We start from the raw sequence: 17332 nt of genomic DNA on the forward strand, positions 1-17332 counted from the left end.
AGTGTCTCCTAACACAATGGGAACAGGCGTTTCTCATCATCCATGTCACCTTTTTTTTTTTTTTTTAACTCATTTCCCCTTCATTTTGACTTCCACCTCCCATGTCTGCCACACTGAAGGCTGAGGAGGTGGACTTGAGCCCCGCCGATGTGGAAGCCATCCCCTCCCAGGTCTGTAAGACCTGTTTATTAAACACGCTAATTCAAAACCTGGTGTTATGGTACAAGACCTACAGAGGCTGTAGTCCTAACCTGTCCTTTCTCCTTGACTTTTACCCCAGCAGCAGTCACCTGGACGTGCTGAGCCTGCCCTCTCTCAGGTTCATAACGCTGTTATTGGTGATTTGATCGTGCCAGTGGTTTTCTCCGCTCACTCGGGTTGGCTTGATGGTTGACGTTGCCCTAAAGAGATCAGATAAAATCTGATAATAAAAGTCCAGTCAGAGGTTGAGCTGTAAAAATCGATCGAGAATGGGCATTTTCAACCAGTATTTTTAATTTCTTGCTGTGGCTTTCAGTTTCGCAGGTTGTGTTTGGGTTTTGCTTCGTGTGTGTGTGGGTGGGTGGTTCATCACATCATTTTGGGTTTGCTGAAAACACGCTGGGGTTTGTTGGTTTCTGTGCATGTCCGTTGGTGTCGTGGTGTTTCGAAACGCTTCGGCGGCATGGGTACAGCACTCAGATCATCAGAAACACCAAAATGTCTTCTTGTTCCTGCACCCATGATCAACTTTTTTTCTTTTTCTTTTTCTTTTTTTTCAGTTTGGGATATTTACAGTTATTATTTTTTTAATTTAAGTCAAATTAGTTTCTGTTATTTCCTCTACACATTTGAGTTTATTTAAAATTTTTCATTAATTTCCTGCTGTATGTCTGCCTTCCAGAGTCCATTGAGAGTGCATGGGGACAATATTTATGTGAGGCACAGTAATTTAATGTTGGAGGTTGGTACTGGCGTCGACTGATGGCTGAAAACCAGATCTCCGTGTTCCTACTTTTTCTCTAACGCCATCAGAGCTACAGCCCGGTCTTTACCGGACTACCGTACAAGACTGCTGCCCTCTCGCACTCTCAGGCTCTGTGTGCATGCCGGCGTGTGGACGTTTTACTCTCTACTTCAGCTTTTGGCAGATTTTCAGCAAATCCCGTCTCATTGAAAAACTTTGTTTTGAAGATCTTTCATTGCTCAGTGTCCTAATTTGCGCAGCAGCTATTCTGATCACTACACCCTTATGTTGTCCATCGATTACCAGACCCTTAGTAAAGTGTACCAGCATTCTGGCCAGTAAAGGGGGAGTTGGATCTGAATGTGTGAAATGCAAACTATTTGTTTCGTGTGCTTTGACACAAAAGCACATAAGAGACTTGCTCATCTAGAAACAATTTCCCAGGCCGAGCGTTCACAATGGCTGCTTTGTGAATAGGATGTGTGGCGTATTGACGCCACTATAATGCATGCTCTGTGCATGTTCAGTGCTGTTTTGTGGCTGTGTTTTTACCTTGTTTTTGTTCTCAGTCCTTGATTGGTCAAAGAGTTTGATTATTGCCAGGCAGCTGCGTCTAACCTCACTAACCTCTGCCTCTGCACAAGGAGCTTCCTTCCTGATTTCTCGTGATTGGCCGCCACTGCAGAGACTTGTGTGGTTGGATAACAAACTAAAACAACAACGCCTGTTTGTACAAATTGGGGCTGATGGTGATCGACTGCCATTGCGCTGAGAAGTCCACAGAGTATTTTGATAGTTTTAGAATTACATGGTTCAAATGGGGGAATCTCTTGTTTGGAGAAATAAGCCAAAATAATTTACTGACTGAAAACCCACAGATAGCCTTTTTTTTTTTTTTTTGCCTTTAAAAATCAACTTTTAAAGGCCAGGTTGGTTTAGTTCATTTTTATTTATTAACAAAACTAAATGTAAAAACTACTTTCCAGCTTTACTCATGAAATGTTGTTCGATCTGAAACATTTCAGATTGACAAAAAGTAAAATGAGAAGAAATTTATAAATATTTATTTACATATTTATCCGTAAAGTGAATTACTACCAGCTCCATGTTGTACATTCAGCCATGCTGTTTATGACCTCATTAATGGAGAAAAAAAAGACAAGTTGGGAGGCCCCGTTTCACTGAAGTCTGGATTTCAATTTTTTTTTTAACCACAGAAAAAGCTTCAGTGAAGCCTGCCCTCCATCCTGTTGCTCTTTGGATTGACAGATTATTTCTGTAAACAATGTTTTCCCGCCTTATTCCTTCTCCTTTTATCTTTCCCCTCCCTCCTCAACTACCTTCTCTCCTGCTCTTTCCTGTTACATTTCTGCCTCATTATCTCACTCTTCCACCATTGAAGTTCCATTTTCTTCTCTCTTTTTTTCTCCTAATCTCCTTCTTTTGGAAACTCTAATCAAATCCCCACTTCTATCATTCTTTGATTTTTCCTCCCGTTCTCCTCACTCCTTCTACTCATCCTTTTCCCACTTACTCACCCCCTCCCCCGTTTTCCTCCAAATCCTTCATTCCCCGTATCCTGTCCGTCCCCATCAGGACCTCGATAAGACCCAAGACGAGGTTCTGAAACACCAGGCTAGCATTAGCCAGCTCAAGCGCTCCTTTATGGAGGCGCCACCTCCCTCTCCTCCCCAGCCCAACCAGTGGGAGAAACGTCTCACCTCCTCTCCTGCTACGATACGCGTCCAGCAGCATCAAGTGGTACGTCCGTCCGGATGTCTCTCTCTGTCTCTCGACAAGCCATTATATCCGCTGGGTTGTTGTGTTGCGTGAACTCAAACTAACTGTATTTCTATGTACAGGTTGGTCCTCCATTGTGTTTAATAGTTGAACATTATTTGTTTTTGATTTTTGTGGAATCACTTCTCGCATAATTGAGCGACTGTTCCTGACACTTAACTTTCCTAACTCCTCTACCTTTTTTTTTTTAATTTTTTTTTTAAACTATAGTTTTTCTTTTCAGCTCTCCATTAACCCTCTACCACTGCTGTTTTGTGTGCGTCTCTTGCCGTAGAGCCTCGAAGACGAAATAGCTTCGGTGCTTCTCAGCAGACGCACTGCTGCTGAATTTTACTCTGCGGGCTCTCCGCCTCCCTGCAGTGTGCCAGAACCGCCACTAGAGGCTGCTGTGACCACATGTTCAGCTGCTGCCGCTCCCACTGCTGTCTGCGGTTCATCTTTGTCTCATCCCGTTTCTGCACTCTCTGCCACTGAGATGCTTCTGCTGGTACTAAACATTAAGGTGTCGGTTTACTTTGCATGGTCCCAATTGGACAGGGATGATGCCTTTTTTTTATTCAAAGAGCTTAAGGGTGAGAAAGATTGATATGTTCTTACAGTCTGACTTTGTATGTGGAGTAAAATATTACTTTATCCCAGTCTACTTTAAAGCCTTGGTGGAAGAGGCTAACATATGATACAATTTTTGAGTTTATTTATTTTTTATTTATCGAGTTGTGTTTCAGCTCCTTTCTTCTATACTGCAGCACCCAAAACAGTCTCTTCTTTACTGTAAATGTCATTATAAAGGGCGGAAATAACTTTTTTTTTTTTTGGAGAAAACAACCAGTATGAGGAGCTGAGTTTAGTTATTTTTCATTTGTACTCTGGACCATTAGCTCATACTAGGGTCATCTCTAGTTCAACCATTATGTGAGATTTATCTTTATTTTCTTACCTATATCTTTTTTTTATATACCTCCTCTCAGTTGACCAGCTTAAAAGTGAACTGACACCTTCTAATGCTTTAGTTGATTAAAGCTGCTTGGCAGATGTGTATATAAAGCCTGCTGTTGATGTTGCATGAATTAATTTGCGTCTGGGAGCATTTAATCCTCAGTGGCTTGTTGCTGCACTATTTTCAGGATTAATTTGATCTAAATCGACTAACAGCTGTGCAGTGCAAGGGTTTGTCATTTCTGGCGGTAAAGGAATGCAAATTTTCCACAATGTGCCAAATCTGCTTCCCAGACGTTCTCTGATGTTAAAGACAGTACGGTGTGAAGCAGCTGTTTTCACAGAGGCTGAAATGGAGGGGGGGGGACAAAAAGAACCTTATAATGTGTTTATTGTGTGCCTGTTTGCTGGAGCTTCTTTAAATGGCAAAAGAAACGCATTGCCATGCATGAAAAAGACTCTTCAGTACCATCTTTTGTTTGTTGTTGTTTTTTTTCTGAGCGAACTTCATTTCTATTCCTCTTTTGATCCTGTTTTTGCTCGCTGAGTTCCTGCTGTGCGCGTGTGGATTTAGTGTTTGTGCAGAACAGCCGTCCCACAGACAAAGAGAAGACGAGATAAGAAGTGAAAGAGCAGATGACAAAAGCCGGTCCCATCCCCACGCTGTGATAACAAGCGTCCCGGTGTTGCTAATTGCTAACAGGGACTTTCCCGCCGATGTGTGACTGATGTTGTCGTCCTAACTTCTCTGTCACGCAGGTCAGTGTGCCGCAAACCGAAGCAGCTTCAGCTGATAACGCGAGCTCTGAAACCAAAGAACCTGCAAAGGTGGTACTAACTTTCTTTGTAACCCCTCTTGGCTTTCCATTCATGACTTTCGCTTCCTTCACGCCTCCGTTTGTTCTCAACTGAGCTTTCATGTTCCCATTGCCACTTCGGTCGTTTCCAACTTGATCCACTGTAGAGGGTTCCTACACAGTCTGGAAAAGTATGGAATGAAATTTTTAGCTTTTAGGGAAATATTTTTGTTTCCAGGATTTTTTTTTTCCCATTGTCAAAAGTTGTCCTTTCCTCCTTATTCTTTGATTTCCTTTTTCCTTTTCCTTTCTTAGTGTTTTCTTTTCCTTCTTTCCTTTCCCCACCCTTCCTTGGTTCTTTCCTTCCAGCCTTCTCTTTTCCTTCCTTCCTTTCTCTGCTCCTTTCTTCTTTCCTTGCTTCCTTGTTTTCTTCCTTCTTTTCTCTTTTCCTTCCTTCCTTCCTTCTTTTTCAGTTTCCCTCCTTTCTTCTTTTTTGTTCCCTTCTTCTCTTCCTTTGTCTTTTTTTCCTTTTTATCCGTTCTTAGTTTCCTTGCTTCTTTCCTATCTGTCTTTCCATGTATTTGCTTTCCTTTCTTTCTTTTATTTTAAATTAAATGATAAAGAAAGAGAATCCTGGAAAGTTGATTATGGATTATTTTCCACAAAAACCGTGTAGAAACCCTGGAGGATCTTCTTCATTTATACCTCATCTTATTTTCCTCATGTTTCTTCTGTATATATATTTTTTCTGTTAACCCATTTTTAATTTATGTTCAATGATCATATTTTGTGTTTTTTGTTTTGCTTTTTTTGCGTTTGTTGTATACGTGTGCACCTCATCGTGTGTGTCTGTGCACTCTGTGTACGTGTGTACATGTGTGCGTGTGTGTAGACCACCGAAGTTGAAATCGAGGAAACTGTTGTCATCCAAGAAGTTTCCAGAGCCCCCAAACCCGGGGTCGTCACGGTTACGGCCGACCCTACTGCCGCCCCGCCCGCCGAGCATGAACCTCAGGACCAGAAAGTGAAGGTCGAAGAGGAAGCGGCGCTGGCGGAGGTGGAGGAAGTAAGCCCCGTGAAGCCGGAGAAGGCGTCCTCTGACAGCGAGAGCGAGGAGGAAGCAGAGTACCATCCAAACGTTCCTGCATCCATCTCTCAATCACAAATACCAGAGGAGAAGGAAGAAGAAGAGCAGATGAAAGAGGAGGAAGAGGAGCAGCAGCAAGCATCTGCTCCGGTTGTCCCATCTCTTCCGGCGGAGGTCAGCCAGCCTGCAGAAGAAACGAGTCAAGAAGAAGAAGAAGAAGAATCTAAGAAGGAGGAGATGGAGGTTGAGGAGAAGAAAGACGACCAGGAGGAGAAAGAAAGCGGACGGGAGACGGAGGACAGCACCGACGATCCGATGGTGACCCCCGAAGAGGCGCCGGAGGGCCTCATGGTGCCCGAGGAGAGCGCCGAGGCCGGCCCCACCGAGGACCTGGAGCAGCCTAAAATGAACGGAGAAGCCTCGCTGGTGGAAGTGGATCCCCGGCCGCAGGTTATTTGTTGCTCTGAGGTAAAACCAACTGCGGAGCTCCTCCAGGGGTTTTTGAACCTTCCCGCCAGCCGTAGAAAACACCCACTTCTTTCCCCGCTGCTTCTCACATCGCCGGTTTCCTTTTCCTGCTTGTGTGCAACTTTGAGCCCCATGTACATTCTCACACTCCTCTCCGTTCTGTGAAAGCATATTGAGAAAACAAACACCTTTTGAAGACGGTTAGGACCGTGCTGTAAGACCTTCATCGCCGATACTGTCGGTGTTTATGTCAAATTCCTCAAGAAGCCGCTTTTATTTTACCGCCCAGTCACACTTATTCATGTCTCTGCCACATTTCCTGCCATTTATCCTCGTAGATCTAGTGCCACTCATTGTGGCGTGTCGATGCTGTTGCCTCCTGCGTTGTGTTGTGAAGTAAATGGGGCCTAAGTGGGAAATGCAAGATGCTTCTAGGTGTGCGCGTTTTCATTTTGCATGCTGATTTTCACCTTTATGAGCTGTGCCTGTGTGTCCTTTATTGCGTTTGGCAGTGGCGCCGCTCCTCGTATTTGTGGAAATCGCCATTGCCAAGCACTTTGGAAATGCCACCCACTCATCTGAATGCCACCTTGTTTACATTTCAATAGCCGCTTTGTTTTCCAGTCATTAGAGCCCTGTTGGCTTTATTGGCTCATGTTCCCTTCATGTTGGTGCCGTCTCATGTTCGGAGTTGCATGTTGACACCCAAGAAAATTCTGTGCGGTCGGTGCTGCTGCTGTAGCTGCTAGTCGTCTTCTCTTAGCTAGATTGTAATTGGCTTTTTCCTGGCATGTCGTTGCACGAGTTTAAGAGCTCTCATTCCACCTGCATGAATTTTATTGCATGTGTGCTTGTGTGTGCGCTTTGTTTACAAATCTACACTTTCTGATACACGTACACTTATTTACAGTCCCTTGCAACAGTACTCAAAACTTAAACTTTATTGCCTTTTTTTAGGGATCTCATGTGCAAAACTAACACAAATTAGCGTGCAGCTGAAGTTTAGAAGAAACATGATGCACGTTTTTTTTGGTTGTTCTTTTTGATTAGGTCACGTTCTGTATGTTTGGTCAGTCTTCTATGTGACTGCAAGCTTCTTTTTCAATACTTAGGTGACTGACTTCTAAAAGGATTTTATTTAGGAGCGTCAGAGTAAACAAATTCATGCCACACATTTCAGATTGTTAGCCATATATTATTTCTCTGCAGCTTGAACTATCAATCACTGCTTTGTCTTGGGCCGTCAGATAAAATCCCAATAAAATACAAATACTATTGCAAGGCACTGTACATTATCAGTACTCACACAAAGTCACTTTTGTTTGGCACCGTTGTCTTTGAAGCCAACTTCTCTTAAGTTTTGCTTTAAAGTGACGACCACCTTGGAAGTAATTCTGATGCCAAAGATGTCTTATGTATCTGTTCATTTGTTCCCAAAGCAGTCTCGTATTAAACCTATTAACCGTCTCTCCTTCCCACTCACTCCTGTCTCTCCTCCCTCCCCAGCCGCCTGTGGTAAAAACAGAAATGGTGACTATATCAGACACGTTTGCCGCCCAGAAAACTGAGATAGCCACAAAAGAAGTGCCCATCGTGCACACGGAAACCAAGACCATCACATACGAGGCCGCACAGGTGCACACTTGAGAAGCACAGGGAGTTTGTTTTTCATATTTTTATAATTATTTGTTTCCTCTGTCACTTTTTTGTAATGTTGGGGGGAAAACCCTTTAGTTTAACGTACTTTGTGTTGCAAAGTGTTTTCTTTTCTAGCAGCAGGGCATGGCGCCACCACTAATTCCTTCATCCAAAGAGAAAAAAAAATAAAGTCATGCATTGTATCGATGAGTTAAAGAATTTGCTGATGTGGAGCGGACGATCTGATTTATTTTTTTGTTGTTGTTTTCCTCTTTTCCTCAGTTGGATGGTAATAGTGATGGTGAACCCGGAGTGTTGATGACCGCTCAGACGATCACCTCTGAGTCTTTGTGCACCACCACCACCACACACATTACCAAGGTACAAAACACGATTTGTTGTTCTGCTTTTTCATATTGCTATGGTTGAGCATAAGTATCATCATCTAGAATTTAAATCTTACAGCACATTAGTTTTCTCTTTTTTTTTTTATGAGTTCAGGGTCTTAAGTTTTGAGTTGTATTTATATGATTTCCATTTTTTTAAGATTCATTTAGTTATCTGTTAAATTTGCTCAACTTCTGCTTTTTTAGTTGAAAAATATGCATGTTTTTGTTCCATGTTTTGAAGTTATCGATGGATCGCACTCTACTTTGAGAAAACTCCGAGGGACACTATGATGCACGGCAACAAACGAACATCATAGTCGAACTTTTAGCCTTTTTTCCTCTAGTCTGCAAAAGATTTTGACTCTTGCAAACGATTCATCTTGGAAATTTAAATGTTCTTGACTACGTGTCCACTGTTCTGCTTGTTTATCATGAAAAAACTGCACATTTGTTTGAGTTTAAATAAATCCTATTGAAAGCTGAAGAAACCCTGAAGTTAAACTGAAGCACAGTCTGATACTTAATTATTTTTTCTTTCTTTTTTTAAAGAAGCCAACAATCCTTTAACCGGTTCCCCCCCCCCGGCTCAGCGCTGTGTCTCACCAGCCGGGCCATTACACTTACAAATAAACCACATGTGACGGTCATCAAAGTCGTGTCCTCCGTTTTGTTCCAGACATTAAAAGGCGGGCTCTCGGAGACGAGGATTGAGAAGCGCATCGTGATCACCGGCGACTGCGACATCGACCACGACCAGGTCGGTTCTCAAGCCCTGTTGCTCATCTCTAAGGTTTTTAGCTGCAAGCTTGTTGGGCCACTTTAACCTAACAAGATGTGGAAGGTGTGAAAAGGTTCTCTCTAAGATTTAAGTGTAAAAGTGTTTTTGTTTTTTTAATTTAAAAACGTTGTTGGATATTTAGATTTCTGGTGACATGTCAGCATCTTGTTGCTGGCAGCCAGAGGCCGACTTCTTCTTTATCACTTCCTCCCTTCGTCCTGGCCTTGTTGGATGTTTTCCTTTGTTTTTGTCTGAGCTTATCGATCTCCCGGTTCATTTGATTTGCTGTCTTTGCTTCCAAATGTCAGAGATTTTGCGTCTTTTGTTCTAAATTCGCTTAGTTAAGCTCAAATGAAAATGGACTGCCTTTGCATCTGCATGACTCTTGCTTTTTTTGTTTTGTTTTTTTTTTGTTTAAGTTGCATGTCTGTTCGGTTTTGCTAAATTTTAGCAAAAACAACCAGCTTGAGTTTGTGTTTTTGGGAATTGATTCCAGTTGGAATAATTTCCTAATTTAAAGCCATTTTACTCTTATTTGCCATTCTGTCAACCCAAAAAGGTAAAATGGTCCACTGATCTTTCATATGATGTTTTTTTTTTAAATGCTTCTTATTTCATCTTTTTTTTTCTTTATTTAACACCATCATTTTTGCCCTCCTTCCCCTCCACTGCCTGTTGTGCTCGGTGTCTCCCCTATGTGGCTGCCCTTGGGTACTGCAGGCACTGGCACAGGCTATTAAGGAGGCCAAAGAGCAACATCCTGACATGTCTGTTACCAGAGTGGTTGTTCATAAAGAAACTGAACTGGCTGAGGAGGAGGATTGACTGAACTCAGGTAATAATAGTGAGTTGCACGATTGTTGTTATTGTTATTGAAACAGTTTCTGTCTTTCCGAGGTACTAGAAGAATTTCGACACAGCAAATTGTCTTTTATAGCAGCATCGTGAATTTTAAACAAATCTAGCCTTTAGCTTCAGGAAATGTATTCACTCACATACAGATTTTTATTTATTTATTATTTATTTTCTGGTGGGACGGTACGTAGTGTTCCCTTCCATTTCACAAGGTTGAGAGATTCGCTAGATCATCCAGAGTCCTGACCCTTCCGCCCTCCATCAGCTAAGTTTCCAGGGTTTTAATAGGATTTAACCNTTATTTGTTTTTGATTTTTGTGGAATCACTTCTCGCATAATTGAGCGACTGTTCCTGACACTTAACTTTCCTAACTCCTCTACCTTTTTTTTTTGTTGTTTTTTTTAAACTATAGTTTTTCTTTTCAGCTCTCCATTAACCCTCTACCACTGCTGTTTTGTGTGCGTCTCTTGCCGTAGAGCCTCGAAGACGAAATAGCTTCGGTGCTTCTCAGCAGACGCACTGCTGCTGAATTTTACTCTGCGGGCTCTCCGCCTCCCTGCAGTGTGCCAGAACCGCCACTAGAGGCTGCTGTGACCACATGTTCAGCTGCTGCCGCTCCCACTGCTGTCTGCGGTTCATCTTTGTCTCATCCCGTTTCTGCACTCTCTGCCACTGAGATGCTTCTGCTGGTACTAAACATTAAGGTGTCGGTTTACTTTGCATGGTCCCAATTGGACAGGGATGATGCCTTTTTTTTATTCAAAGAGCTTAAGGGTGAGAAAGATTGATATGTTCTTACAGTCTGACTTTGTATGTGGAGTAAAATATTACTTTATTACTTTAAAGCCTTGGTGGAAGAGGCTAACATATGATACAATTTTTGAGTTTATTTATTTTTTATTTATCGAGTTGTGTTTCAGCTCCTTTCTTCTATTACTGCAGCACCCAAAACAGTCTCTTCTTTACTGTAAATGTCATTATAAAGGGCGGAAATAACTTTTTTTTTTTTTGGAGAAAACAACCAGTATGAGGAGCTGAGTTTAGTTATTTTTCATTTGTACTCTGGACCATTAGCTCATACTAGGGTCATCTCTAGTTCAACCATTATGTGAGATTTATCTTTATTTTCTTACCTATATCTTTTTTTTATATACCTCCTCAGTTGACCAGCTTAAAAGTGAACTGACACCTTCTAATGCTTTAGTTGATTAAAGCTGCTTGGCAGATGTGTATATAAAGCCTGCTGTTGATGTTGCATGAATTAATTTGCGTCTGGGAGCATTTAATCCTCAGTGGCTTGTTGCTGCACTATTTTCAGGATTAATTTGATCTAAATCGACTAACAGCTGTGCAGTGCAAGGGTTTGTCATTTCTGGCGGTAAAGGAATGCAAATTTTCCACAATGTGCCAAATCTGCTTCCCAGACGTTCTCTGATGTTAAAGACAGTACGGTGTGAAGCAGCTGTTTTCACAGAGGCTGAAATGGAGGGGGGGGGACAAAAAGAACCTTATAATGTGTTTATTGTGTGCCTGTTTGCTGGAGCTTCTTTAAATGGCAAAAGAAACGCATTGCCATGCATGAAAAAGACTCTTCAGTACCATCTTTTGTTTGTTGTTGTTTTTTTTCTGAGCGAACTTCATTTCTATTCCTCTTTTGATCCTGTTTTTGCTCGCTGAGTTCCTGCTGTGCGCGTGTGGATTTAGTGTTTGTGCAGAACAGCCATCCCACAGACAAAGAGAGGACGAGATAAGAAGTGAAAGAGCAGATGACAAAAGCCGGTCCCATCCCCACGCTGTGATAACAAGCGTCCCGGTGTTGCTAATTGCTAACAGTGACTTTCCCGCCGATGTGTGACTGATGTTGTCGTCCTAACTTCTCTGTCACGCAGGTCAGTGTGCCGCAAACCGAAGCAGCTTCAGCTGATAACGCGAGCTCTGAAACCAAAGAACCTGCAAAGGTGGTACTAACTTTCTTTGTAACCCCTCTTGGCTTTCCATTCATGACTTTCGCTTCCTTCACGCCTCCGTTTGTTCTCAACTGAGCTTTCATGTTCCCATTGCCACTTCGGTCGTTTCCAACTTGATCCACTGTAGAGGGTTCCTACACAGTCTGGAAAAGTATGGAATGAAATTTTTAGCTTTTAGGGAAATATTTTTGTTTCCAGGATTTTTTTTTTCCCATTGTCAAAAGTTGTCCTTTCCTCCTTATTCTTTGATTTCCTTTTTCCTTTTCCTTTCTTAGTGTTTTCTTTTCCTTCTTTCCTTTCCCCACCCTTCCTTGGTTCTTTCCTTCCAGCCTTCTCTTTTCCTTCCTTCCTTTCTCTGCTCCTTTCTTCTTTCCTTGCTTCCTTGTTTTCTTCCTTCTTTTCTCTTTTCCTTCCTTCCTTCCTTCTTTTTCAGTTTCCCTCCTTTCTTCTTTTTTGTTCCCTTCTTCTCTTCCTTTGTCTTTTTTTCCTTTTTATCCGTTCTTAGTTTCCTTGCTTCTTTCCTATCTGTCTTTCCATGTATTTGCTTTCCTTTCTTTCTTTTATTTTAAATTAAATGATAAAGAAAGAGAATCCTGGAAAGTTGATTATGGATTATTTTCCACAAAAACCGTGTAGAAACCCTGGAGGATCTTCTTCATTTATACCTCATCTTATTTTCCTCATGTTTCTTCTGTATATATATATTTTCTGTTAACCCATTTTTAATTTATGTTCAATGATCATATTTTGTGTTTTTTTGTTTTGCTTTTTTTGCGTTTGTTGTATACGTGTGCACCTCATCGTGTGTGTCTGTGCACTCTGTGTACGTGTGTACATGTGTGCGTGTGTGTAGACCACCGAAGTTGAAATCGAGGAAACTGTTGTCATCCAAGAAGTTTCCAGAGCCCCCAAACCCGGGGTCGTCACGGTTACGGCCGACCCTACTGCCGCCCCGCCCGCCGAGCATGAACCTCAGGACCAGAAAGTGAAGGTCGAAGAGGAAGCGGCGCTGGCGGAGGTGGAGGAAGTAAGCCCCGTGAAGCCGGAGAAGGCGTCCTCTGACAGCGAGAGCGAGGAGGAAGCAGAGTACCATCCAAACGTTCCTGCATCCATCTCTCAATCACAAATACCAGAGGAGAAGGAAGAAGAAGAGCAGATGAAAGAGGAGGAAGAGGAGCAGCAGCAAGCATCTGCTCCGGTTGTCCCATCTCTTCCGGCGGAGGTCAGCCAGCCTGCAGAAGAAACGAGTCAAGAAGAAGAAGAAGAAGAATCTAAGAAGGAGGAGATGGAGGTTGAGGAGAAGAAAGACGACCAGGAGGAGAAAGAAAGCGGACGGGAGACGGAGGACAGCACCGACGATCCGATGGTGACCCCCGAAGAGGCGCCGGAGGGCCTCATGGTGCCCGAGGAGAGCGCCGAGGCCGGCCCCACCGAGGACCTGGAGCAGCCTAAAATGAACGGAGAAGCCTCGCTGGTGGAAGTGGATCCCCGGCCGCAGGTTATTTGTTGCTCTGAGGTAAAACCAACTGCGGAGCTCCTCCAGGGGTTTTTGAACCTTCCCGCCAGCCGTAGAAAACACCCACTTCTTTCCCCGCTGCTTCTCACATCGCCGGTTTCCTTTTCCTGCTTGTGTGCAACTTTGAGCCCCATGTACATTCTCACACTCCTCTCCGTTCTGTGAAAGCATATTGAGAAAACAAACACCTTTTGAAGACGGTTAGGACCGTGCTGTAAGACCTTCATCGCCGATACTGTCGGTGTTTATGTCAAATTCCTCAAGAAGCCGCTTTTATTTTACCGCCCAGTCACACTTATTCATGTCTCTGCCACATTTCCTGCCATTTATCCTCGTAGATCTAGTGCCACTCATTGTGGCGTGTCGATGCTGTTGCCTCCTGCGTTGTGTTGTGAAGTAAATGGGGCCTAAGTGGGAAATGCAAGATGCTTCTAGGTGTGCGCGTTTTCATTTTGCATGCTGATTTTCACCTTTATGAGCTGTGCCTGTGTGTCCTTTATTGCGTTTGGCAGTGGCGCCGCTCCTCGTATTTGTGGAAATCGCCATTGCCAAGCACTTTGGAAATGCCACCCACTCATCTGAATGCCACCTTGTTTACATTTCAATAGCCGCTTTGTTTTCCAGTCATTAGAGCCCTGTTGGCTTTATTGGCTCATGTTCCCTTCATGTTGGTGCCGTCTCATGTTCGGAGTTGCATGTTGACACCCAAGAAAATTCTGTGCGGTCGGTGCTGCTGCTGTAGCTGCTAGTCGTCTTCTCTTAGCTAGATTGTAATTGGCTTTTTCCTGGCATGTCGTTGCACGAGTTTAAGAGCTCTCATTCCACCTGCATGAATTTTATTGCATGTGTGCTTGTGTGTGCGCTTTGTTTACAAATCTACACTTTCTGATACACGTACACTTATTTACAGTCCCTTGCAACAGTACTCAAAACTTAAACTTTATTGCCTTTTTTTAGGGATCTCATGTGCAAAACTAACACAAATTAGCGTGCAGCTGAAGTTTAGAAGAAACATGATGCACGTTTTTTTTGGTTGTTCTTTTTGATTAGGTCACGTTCTGTATGTTTGGTCAGTCTTCTATGTGACTGCAAGCTTCTTTTTCAATACTTAGGTGACTGACTTCTAAAAGGATTTTATTTAGGAGCGTCAGAGTAAACAAATTCATGCCACACATTTCAGATTGTTAGCCATATATTATTTCTCTGCAGCTTGAACTATCAATCACTGCTTTGTCTTGGGCCGTCACATAAAATCCCAATAAAATACAAATACTATTGCAAGGCACTGTACATTATCAGTACTCACACAAAGTCACTTTTGTTTGGCACCGTTGTCTTTGAAGCCAACTTCTCTTAAGTTTTGCTTTAAAGTGACGACCACCTTGGAAGTAATTCTGATGCCAAAGATGTCTTATGTATCTGTTCATTTGTTCCCAAAGCAGTCTCGTATTAAACCTATTAACCGTCTCTCCTTCCCACTCACTCCTGTCTCTCCTCCCTCCCCAGCCGCCTGTGGTAAAAACAGAAATGGTGACTATATCAGACACGTTTGCCGCCCAGAAAACTGAGATAGCCACAAAAGAAGTGCCCATCGTGCACACGGAAACCAAGACCATCACATACGAGGCCGCACAGGTGCACACTTGAGAAGCACAGGGAGTTTGTTTTTCATATTTTTATAATTATTTGTTTCCTCTGTCACTTTTTTGTAATGTTGGGGGGAAAACCCTTTAGTTTAACGTACTTTGTGTTGCAAAGTGTTTTCTTTTCTAGCAGCAGGGCATGGCGCCACCACTAATTCCTTCATCCAAAGAGAAAAAAAAATAAAGTCATGCATTGTATCGATGAGTTAAAGAATTTGCTGATGTGGAGCGGACGATCTGATTTATTTTTTTGTTGTTGTTTTCCTCTTTTCCTCAGTTGGATGGTAATAGTGATGGTGAACCCGGAGTGTTGATGACCGCTCAGACGATCACCTCTGAGTCTTTGTGCACCACCACCACCACACACATTACCAAGGTACAAAACACGATTTGTTGTTCTGCTTTTTCATATTGCTATGGTTGAGCATAAGTATCATCATCTAGAATTTAAATCTTACAGCACATTAGTTTTCTCTTTTTTTTTTTATGAGTTCAGGGTCTTAAGTTTTGAGTTGTATTTATATGATTTCCATTTTTTTAAGATTCATTTAGTTATCTGTTAAATTTGCTCAACTTCTGCTTTTTTAGTTGAAAAATATGCATGTTTTTGTTCCATGTTTTGAAGTTATCGATGGATCGCACTCTACTTTGAGAAAACTCCGAGGGACACTATGATGCACGGCAACAAACGAACATCATAGTCGAACTTTTAGCCTTTTTTCCTCTAGTCTGCAAAAGATTTTGACTCTTGCAAACGATTCATCTTGGAAATTTAAATGTTCTTGACTACGTGTCCACTGTTCTGCTTGTTTATCATGAAAAAACTGCACATTTGTTTGAGTTTAAATAAATCCTATTGAAAGCTGAAGAAACCCTGAAGTTAAACTGAAGCACAGTCTGATACTTAATTATTTTTTCTTTCTTTTTTTAAAGAAGCCAACAATCCTTTAACCGGTTCCCCCCCCCCGGCTCAGCGCTGTGTCTCACCAGCCGGGCCATTACACTTACAAATAAACCACATGTGACGGTCATCAAAGTCGTGTCCTCCGTTTTGTTCCAGACATTAAAAGGCGGGCTCTCGGAGACGAGGATTGAGAAGCGCATCGTGATCACCGGCGACTGCGACATCGACCACGACCAGGTCGGTTCTCAAGCCCTGTTGCTCATCTCTAAGGTTTTTAGCTGCAAGCTTGTTGGGCCACTTTAACCTAACAAGATGTGGAAGGTGTGAAAAGGTTCTCTCTAAGATTTAAGTGTAAAAGTGTTTTTGTTTTTTTAATTTAAAAACGTTGTTGGATATTTAGATTTCTGGTGACATGTCAGCATCTTGTTGCTGGCAGCCAGAGGCCGACTTCTTCTTTATCACTTCCTCCCTTCGTCCTGGCCTTGTTGGATGTTTTCCTTTGTTTTTGTCTGAGCTTATCGATCTCCCGGTTCATTTGATTTGCTGTCTTTGCTTCCAAATGTCAGAGATTTTGCGTCTTTTGTTCTAAATTCGCTTAGTTAAGCTCAAATGAAAATGGACTGCCTTTGCATCTGCATGACTCTTGCTTTTTTTGTTTTGTTTTTTTTTTGTTTAAGTTGCATGTCTGTTCGGTTTTGCTAAATTTTAGCAAAAACAACCAGCTTGAGTTTGTGTTTTTGGGAATTGATTCCAGTTGGAATAATTTCCTAATTTAAAGCCATTTTACTCTTATTTGCCATTCTGTCAACCCAAAAAGGTAAAATGGTCCACTGATCTTTCATATGATGTTTTTTTTTTAAATGCTTCTTATTTCATCTTTTTTTTTCTTTATTTAACACCATCATTTTTGCCCTCCTTCCCCTCCACTGCCTGTTGTGCTCGGTGTCTCCCCTATGTGGCTGCCCTTGGGTACTGCAGGCACTGGCACAGGCTATTAAGGAGGCCAAAGAGCAACATCCTGACATGTCTGTTACCAGAGTGGTTGTTCATAAAGAAACTGAACTGGCTGAGGAGGAGGATTGACTGAACTCAGGTAATAATAGTGAGTTGCACGATTGTTGTTATTGTTATTGAAACAGTTTCTGTCTTTCCGAGGTACTAGAAGAATTTCGACACAGCAAATTGTCTTTTATAGCAGCATCGTGAATTTTAAACAAATCTAGCCTTTAGCTTCAGGAAATGTATTCACTCACATACAGATTTTTATTTATTTATTATTTATTTTCTGGTGGGACGGTACGTAGTGTTCCCTTCCATTTCACAAGGTTGAGAGATTCGCTAGATCATCCAGAGTCCTGACCCTTCCACCCTCCATCAGCTAAGCTTCCAGGGTTTTAATAGGATTTAACCCCCAGAACAAAGAGTGTGTGTTTTCATTTGTTAGTCTAGTAGACTCGGTTCGTAGACATTTTCAGTTGCCGCGGTTTGCTTTCACTTTGTCGAATAAACCAAACCGTTTTTAAAAAACGAAACGCACCAGAGTTCACTTCAACTGAACCGAGATTTTGGTTTTCAGGCGGGGCAGTTCTTTTTTTTTTTTTTTTTTT

At 42.3% G+C, this 17332-nt stretch overlaps 2 protein-coding genes across 17 annotated transcripts in view; both read left to right on the top strand.

Annotated features, from left to right (window-relative positions):
- The window catches only part of epb41l2 (erythrocyte membrane protein band 4.1 like 2), a 48163-nt gene extending 38490 nt beyond the window's left edge, over positions 1 to 9673 (top strand). For 5 of the 16 annotated variants that reach the window (XM_016675841.1, XM_016675838.1, XM_016675842.1 and 2 more), the window contains exons 15-24: positions 120 to 170; positions 281 to 319; positions 2543 to 2707; positions 3021 to 3221; positions 4442 to 4510; positions 5372 to 6034; positions 7541 to 7669; positions 7955 to 8053; positions 8738 to 8818; positions 9560 to 9673. In XM_016675841.1, the coding sequence (XP_016531327.1) occupies positions 120 to 170; positions 281 to 319; positions 2543 to 2707; positions 3021 to 3221; positions 4442 to 4510; positions 5372 to 6034; positions 7541 to 7669; positions 7955 to 8053; positions 8738 to 8818; positions 9560 to 9664 (1602 nt within the window). In that variant the 3' untranslated portion in view covers positions 9665 to 9673. Of the gene's footprint in view, positions 1 to 119; positions 171 to 280; positions 320 to 883; positions 944 to 2542; positions 2708 to 3020; positions 3222 to 4441; positions 4511 to 5371; positions 6035 to 7540; positions 7670 to 7954; positions 8054 to 8737; positions 8819 to 9559 lie in introns of all 16 variants that reach the window. The other 11 variants (XM_016675851.1, XM_016675852.1, XM_016675843.1 and 8 more) reach the window with 10 other exon arrangements.
- Positions 9674 to 11554: 1881 nt separating this feature from the next.
- Positions 11555 to 17332, top strand: part of LOC107837198 (band 4.1-like protein 2) — a gene marked incomplete at its 5' end in the record, with an annotated part of 9331 nt that continues 3553 nt past the window's right edge. The window contains 6 exons of the mRNA XM_016675856.1: positions 11555 to 11653; positions 12516 to 13178; positions 14685 to 14813; positions 15099 to 15197; positions 15882 to 15962; positions 16704 to 16818. Of these exons, the coding sequence (XP_016531342.1) occupies positions 11555 to 11653; positions 12516 to 13178; positions 14685 to 14813; positions 15099 to 15197; positions 15882 to 15962; positions 16704 to 16808 (1176 nt within the window). The remainder of the gene's footprint in view (positions 11654 to 12515; positions 13179 to 14684; positions 14814 to 15098; positions 15198 to 15881; positions 15963 to 16703; positions 16819 to 17332) is intronic.

The sequence above is a fragment of the Poecilia formosa genome, unplaced genomic scaffold (assembly GCF_000485575.1).
Source record: "Poecilia formosa unplaced genomic scaffold, Poecilia_formosa-5.1.2 Scaffold122, whole genome shotgun sequence".
In the NCBI taxonomy this organism is placed as follows: domain Eukaryota; kingdom Metazoa; phylum Chordata; class Actinopteri; order Cyprinodontiformes; family Poeciliidae; genus Poecilia; species Poecilia formosa.